Below are 7,531 nucleotides of genomic sequence, written 5' to 3'. Positions count from 1 at the left end.
TTCCTGTATGAAAACACCCCTAAATGGGAAAATGCCCCCTTTTTGTTCCGCAGAGACCTAAGGTGTGTTCGACATCGGCTGCGGCTGGATGCAACCGATCGGCGAGAGTAACCGCGTGCAGGTGGGGAGGAGCTGCAAACGGAGATATGAAGCCGGACAAGTTGTGGCTCCCGTAGTTTGCTGCAATTACGTCAGTCAAAGCAGATCACGTGGCGTTTGCTCACTTGATCGCGTTTAAGATGTGTGTATAAGTGGTGTTTTGGAAGGGTGTCTTCCAAAACAAGATAACACATTGGATATATACTTTAGCAGTATGACGGGTGTTTCTGCGAATACAAAATGATAAAAGTAACTTATTAAATAATTCTCTGGTGGGTATGTGTTTTATAAGAAGGTTTCAGCAACAAGATTTACAGTACCCTGCTGCTGAGCTCTTTTTAACATTTTAAACATAACACCACTGATTTTCATATACAGAAAAGCACAATTCTGTTTTATGATTTATATTGTGATTTAGACCAACTATTTGAAAGTGAACAGAATGTTGTCAAGTTGTTAAGTTGAAGTTACAGCAAGTTGTTAGCAGTTTGCTAACCACATGCAGGTGAAGTATAAACACAGCAAAATAAACTAGAGAATATGAACAAACCAAACAAATGGAGGAACATAATGTATTATGTATCATTTGTATAGGAGCATACATTTATGACCACATTAGATTGTATGTTTTTAATATCAACATTTTAGTTATTCAAATTTGAATATTATAATATATTATATATATTATATATAACATTTGTCACCGGTTCTGTTCATAATTTTTATGGACAGAATTTCTAGGCGCAGCCAAGGGCCGGAGAGTGTCCGGTTTGGGGACCATACGATTTCGTCGTTGCTTTTTGCAGATGATGTTGTCGTGTTGGCCTCCTCAGACCAGGACCTTCAGCGTGCACTGGGACGGTTTGCAGCCGAGTATGAATCGGCTGGCATGAGAATCAGCACCTCCAAGTCCGAGGCCATGGTTCTCAGTCGGAAAAGGGTGGATTGCCCACTTCAGGTTGGTGGAGAGTTCCTGCCTCAAGTGGAGGAGTTCAGGTATCTTGGGTTCTTGTTTACGAGTGAGGGAAGGATGGAACGTGAGATTGACAGATGGATCGGTGCAGCTTCTGCAGTAATGCGGTCGGCTGTACCGGTCTGTCATGGTGAAGGAGGAGCTGAGCTGTAAGGCAAAGCTCTCGATTTACCGGTCAATCTACGTTCCTACTCTCACCTATGGTCATGAGCTGTGGGTCATGACCGAAAGTACAAGATCCCGGATACAGGCGGCCGAAATGAGCTTTCTCCGTCGGGTGGCTGGCCGCTCCCTTAGAGATAGGGTGAGAAGCTCGGTCACTCGGGAGGAGCTCAGAGTAGAGCCGTTGCTCCTCCACATCGAGAGGAGCCAGCTGAGGTGGCTCGGGCATTTATTTCGGATGCCTCCTGGACGCCTTCCCAGGGAGGTGTTCCAGGCACGTCTCACCGGGAGGAGGCCCCGGGGAAGACCTAGGACACGCTGGAGGGACTATGTCTCCGGGCTTTCCTGGGAACGCCTCAGGTCAATATATATATGATTGCACTTATCAATATATATATGATTGCACTTATCAACATATGAGCACCATTTAAGCCTAAAATACCTTCCTGCGGAACAATTTAGACAGCATTTTACATTTGGTGTTTACTAAAGTTATTTATAATTAACTTCATTATGTTATTATTATTATATATTAATATTATCATATATTAGTATTATTATATTATTATATATCATTTTTTTCCTCAACATATACAAATATAGGAGCACATGATTGCATTTGCCATATTTTTACAGAATAAGCTTCATATGCATTACTGATATTTAGCTGACCTTGTGAAATTGATTATAATAAAGAAAATATATTGACCTGAAGAGCTGGAAGAAGTGGCTAGGGAGAGGGAAGTCTGGGCGTCTCTGCTTAGACTGTTGCCCCCGCGACCCGTCCCCGGATAAGCGGAAGTTGATAGATGGATGGATGGATTTATAAGATGAAGACAACATAAAAACATATTGAACTGTTTTAAAAGTCCATATGAGAATTTCTGAAACTGAAGTCGACTTGCAATAAACTTGAAACGTACATCATCGGTGTCATCAGTGAATCCAGCCAATCGTGGATCAGTTGTGTCAATATCAGAACATGTGCAGCCGCTCTTCAGAAGCTACGCTGGCTGAGTTCTCCGGCTACTCTCGAATCGCTCTCGCGGTACTTTGATGGCACACGTCACAGTCACGTGGCGTCAGTGCTGTATCAAGTCGGCATGCACTGCTTCAAGTCAGCTGACACGCGGTCTGCGCAGAGCTGCATGAAGTCGAACAAGCCTCTATACTTGCAATCGTGAAGCAGCTGTGTCGTCATCAGTGCTTCTGCAGTCACTCTGGAGAAACTGCAGCGGCTGAGTCAGCTAGCTGCTCTTGAAACACGCAGTACCTTGATGATACACACGTAAAAGTCATGTGGCTTCAGCGAGTTGGACAGAATTTCTAACCGGCACGCACTGCTTCAAGTCAGACTGCGATCGGTTTGCGTAGTGCTGCGTGAAGTCGAACGCATCTAAATACAACTCGTGACAAATACAAGCTACACATTTTTGTTTTATTAATGTCTCACCATGCAGGAGCAGAAACACATTGGGGGAAAAACATGACACTTACAGTAATTTCACCATGTTTACAAAAATAAGTCCAGGGGTTGGTTGCATAAAATGTTTGAACTAGTCTTAAAAGTTACTCAGCAAATGTTAAGGTCTTTGAAATTGGTCAAATATTTTATATTGGTTAAATAAAAACTGAAATTAGTCTAAACTGAATTCAAAAGATTGATTACCCAATCCATGGCCAACACTGAATCATAATCAGAATGAGCTTTATTGCCATGTATGTTTACACATACAAGGAATTTGTTTTCGTGACAGAAGTGCCGCAGTGCAACAGACTCACAGCGACAAAACAAAAAACATAAAAGAATGAAAAATACAAAAAATACAAATAAGTAGGTAAGGAATGACAATTGTATGGCAGGTATATTACAATAGCAGTTATGTACTGTATGTACAGGTATATTATGTGCAAAATTTAAGTGTACAGTAAGTAGGTGTGTTAGTGTACACTTAAACTTAGCCTCTGTCATAAATTTTTTTAAGTTTATGCATCTGTTTGTCATAATGATGTTTTATTAAGGTTTGTCTCCCCGCCCCCAGTAGATTAGAGTCTTAAACGCTGTAATTAATAGCAGGCCACACAGGAAGAACCTCTTCACCTACAAACTTAACCCTCGTGCTCTGAATGCCCAGAGTCACTCACATCTGTTTGTCCACCCAACGGATCAAACCACGCTTAGAAAAATAACCTCGTCTGGTTTCAGTTTGACTCAGAAGATACACCACAGTAAAGCTGGTACTGTGAGATCACAACACCATTTTAAATCTGTATTGGTTTTTACATTCACTAAAATGTTGAATAAATTTATAATTTTAAAATCACTATGTTCCATCTCATCCACAATTCACACAATATTCTTCTACTCTTGGTCATATGAAACAGTCAGGTGACCACACTCTCAGAAGAAAAGCTGTCAGGGAGGTGGGAATATGAACCCTTAACCTTTCGATAAACTATTATTATTATATTTCACTTAAAAACAGTAAAAATCTGAAGTGCTACATGAACTATAAGATTATAAGCAAATGTAGGGTGTGAAGTGGGAGGGTCAAATCTTGTCATGGGGGGATTCACACTCAACACTTTACCAGTCTGCCGTTAGATCACACTGAACGACTGTCTAATATTTATAGATGGAGAATATAACTGTGATATGTCCATTATGCACTGTGGAGAAAACAACATATCTCATGCATTAAACAGCACAAATATATTCGCTGTTTGCAATGGTGGATCGATTGATCCATGACATTGAGGGCTGCTTAAGAATAAGTATATACATCCAATCATCTTGACTCATTGAACGCGCATCAAATTAGTAAAATTGCATGAACCTTTACTTCCAATTGTTTTGATAGGTTGTTTCAAGTCAGGTTTTGGACTTTAATCCCCACTTAGCATCTTTTATGAAACAGCCCCCAGATGATGTTTTTGTAGTTCTGTCGCTGCATGAGGAGATTTTTATAGAAGAGATCAATTTTATTGCTTGTTTTATTGGGTAATGTTTGGTGTCACAGTGTCACAATTAAATGTGCTGGATCCAAAGAATTCAGATTTTTATTCAGATAAGAGTTCATGATTTCACACATTTCTTTTTTGTATGACTGAGTAAAGATGACGACAGAGTGAAACTCTTTTCACATTGACTGCACTGATACAGCTTCTCTCCAGTATGGATCCTCTCGTGTTTTTTTAGATATTCTGACCATTTGAATCTCTTGTCACAGTGTGAACACTTGAAAGGTTTTTCTCCGGTGTGGATCCTCTCATGTTTTTTCAGATAATCTGACCATCTGAATCTCTTGTCACAGTGTGAACACTTGTAAGGTTTTTCTCCAGTATGAGTGCTCTGGTGCAGTTTGAGTTCAGCATCTCTAACAAAAGTCTTCCCACAATCAAAACACATATGCTCCTTCACACTGTTGTGTCTTTTCTGATGCATTTTTAAAGTACCCGACTGACTAAAACTCCTTCCACACAAAGTACACATGTAAGGCTTCTCCTTTGTATGAACTTTCAGGTGGTCCTTCAGCGCATCTGACCTAAAAAAAGTTTTACCACACTGGTCACAGTTAAATGGTCTTTCTCCAGAATGACGACGCAGGTGTACTTTAAAAGTGCATGACTTTCTGAAACTCTTTCCACACTGATCACATGCAAACGGCTTCACTCCAGTGTGGATGGTCATGTGCTCCCTAAGGGCTGCTTTTTGTCTGAAACTTGTCCCACATTGATCACATGTGTGTGGTTTCACTCCAGTGTGGATTGTCATGTGTTCCTTAAGAGATCTTTTACTTGTGAAATTATTCCCACATTGATCACATGAGAATGGCTTCTCTCCACTATGAGCTCTCATGTGACTTTTAAGACTGTGTCTGTATGCAAAACTCTTCCCGCACTGATCACACGAGTACAGCTTCTCTCCAGTGTGAACTCTCATGTGATCCTTAAGGGTTCCTTTCATCGTAAAACTCTTCCCGCACTGATCACATGAGTACGGTTTTTCTCCAGTGTGGATTCTCATGTGGTCCTTAAGGTATGCTTTTATCGGAAAACTCTTCCCGCATTGATCACACGTGTGCAGATTTTCTCCAGTATGGGTCCTCATGTGTATTGCCAGGGTTGCTTTTACTGTGTAACACTTCCCACAATGAGAGCAGGTGAAAGGCTTTTTGGCTTTTTTCAATAAATTACTTTTAGTCTGTGAGCAACTTAAAGATTTCTCACAAGTTTTGACATGATTATGTTTGTCCTCTGCCTCATTCCGTTCTTCACTCTCCTCACTGTCTTCCATTAGGTCTAAAATGAAAGCAAGAAAGGGTTAGTAGCGAATTAGCTCAAAGGGCAAATATTAGTAATTAATCATAACTTGTGGTAATTATAATATTTGGATCAGAATTATAACCAGAGAATTGAAATGTATTGTACACACAGTTTTATGTACTAAATCACTAACACAGAACTAGTCAACACATGGAAAGTGAAGGTGGATGAACAGAACCATACTAAAGCAGGGGAAATTAAATCAAGTAAACAGTTGAAATAATATATCACAGCTTAAACTAACCTACATTAACAAACTGTATGATACATGCACTGCCTTAGCAGTTGAAGCGGTCTCATGGAGTTTCTGAAAAAGCTCTTGATATTACAATTCAATGGAATGAAATTGCAATGTTGAAGTTGCTGTTTTATTGGCCCTGAAGCAAATAGCACCCTATACACCTGTGGTCTTCCTACGAGTCCATACTTTTTCACATTCATGAAATAACACAGTGTTGACTGTTGAAAAGAAGTCTACTGTGAAGCTCACACCAGTACGGACTCAGGAAAAGTGTGCCTTGAGGGCACATATCGACCGCAAAGGGGGCACTTGTGGGTATCCTTCTGAAATTTAAAATGACTAATGGGACACCCTTACAATCTTGTTGACTTGATGGACACACTCATGCGGCGACCATTTTAAGTCCACAAAACCATAAGTGCATATCAAGTGTGCCATTTCGGACAGGGCAATTCTTTATTTATTGACTTATTTACTTTTCAGCATCAATACAGGTACACAAGGACGTTCATCATTAAGGAACACCGAATTATTTTGCTGTTACAATAACCAATTTACCAATTTACTCCACATCAACACTTTCCAACATTTTAATTTGTTCAGTTGTCAACGTGGTAAACAGGAAATGCATACTCTAACAAAGGCTGCATATCCTCTGTATAGATGATAAACAATTCTTGATCTCCAACTCCAAAAATATTTTTCTCCTTACATTAAAAGCAGGACAGTCAAATAAAACGTGTTTCTCACACAGCTCAAGTAAATCTCACACCAGATTAAAAAAGCCAATGCTTCTTAACATCAGAAATTGTGAAAGTGATTCAGCAACATTAATAAATAATCAAGAATAAACACCAACCTCCTTGCTTTGCAGTATCTTTGTGATTTATTCTGAAGGGTTCTGGTTTATTCATGTTCTCATTCAGCCTTGGGGAGTTTGTGTGTTGAATACAAGATCTGCAAAAAAAAAAAAAAAAAAAAAACATTTTTCAGTAACACATAATATGTTATGTTTAATTACCAATCAATCAAAATGTAAACTTAATTTAGCTTTTCACTTACCTATATTATTGTCAATTGGTTATTGTTTATTTATTTGCTGTTTTATATAAAATTACATGACATCAAGGTTCATTTAAGTGTAAGAGGTGAATCTTTGAAATAACTTTAATTATGGGTTATTGAAGTTAAGAGGTGTATCTTTAAGACATCGAAAGTGTGTATAATTTAGTTTACTCCACCAATGAAATTAGCATTATTACAAGATATATAATGAGATGAATGAGGGGATCTGTTGACATGGAATAAAGCAATTGTCGTTTACTCAATAACCTAATTTAAGATAACTTGAGTCAAATGTGATATATTCTGATGACGACAAAACTGCAGTACTACTATTCCTTACAATTTTAGAAGAAAAACATTTAAAAAAATCACCCAAAAGCTTCGTTTTAGTAAGGTATTTTACATTTATATACAGACTTGACATGAATACCGCCGAAACACTGAAACAAACCTATAGCGTTAATGTTACTCCAAAAATCATTGTCCTGTTCCTTAACCTGAGTCAACAGATGCCAAAACAAGACGTACAAATAGCACAGAATCCTAAGAAAAGAAAAAGATAAACGCAGAAATGACAGCTATAAATTTCGCTTATAAAAACATTTTGTAATGATTGTGTAAACATATAAAGAAATACGAACAGCTCACCTCAGAAGACTTGCTGG

At 38.8% G+C, this 7,531-nt stretch overlaps 1 protein-coding gene across 1 annotated transcript; it reads right to left on the bottom strand.

Annotated features, from left to right (window-relative positions):
• Window positions 1-4,276: 4,276 nt before the first annotated feature.
• On the bottom strand, window positions 4,277-7,531 carry LOC113040442 (gastrula zinc finger protein XlCGF52.1-like). Its single transcript, XM_026198788.1, has 3 exons — window positions 7,318-7,531; window positions 6,661-6,758; window positions 4,277-5,536 (listed from the first exon to the last, which is right to left on the bottom strand). Exons 2-3 carry the CDS (start codon window positions 6,713-6,715, stop codon window positions 4,311-4,313), a joined length of 1,281 nt encoding a protein of 426 aa, XP_026054573.1. The 5' UTR covers window positions 6,716-6,758; window positions 7,318-7,531; the 3' UTR covers window positions 4,277-4,310.

This window comes from Carassius auratus, chromosome 22 (genome assembly GCF_003368295.1).
Source record: "Carassius auratus strain Wakin chromosome 22, ASM336829v1, whole genome shotgun sequence".
Lineage (NCBI taxonomy): Eukaryota > Metazoa > Chordata > Actinopteri > Cypriniformes > Cyprinidae > Carassius > Carassius auratus.
The sequence above is the reverse complement of the archived record's forward strand: the minus strand, read 5'-3'. Positions and strand labels throughout refer to the sequence as shown.

What these genes read in the sequence shown, in the direction of transcription:
- LOC113040442 (XM_026198788.1), bottom strand. Translation starts at nt 6,715, where the DNA reads ATGAATAAACCAGAACCCTTCAGAATAAATCACAAAGATACTGCAAAG. An exon ending in AGATACTGCAAAGCAAGGAG is followed by an intron (nt 5,537 to 6,660) that starts GTTGGTGTTTAT and finishes CTTTCATTTTAG; the next exon opens with ACCTAATGGAAGACAGTGAG.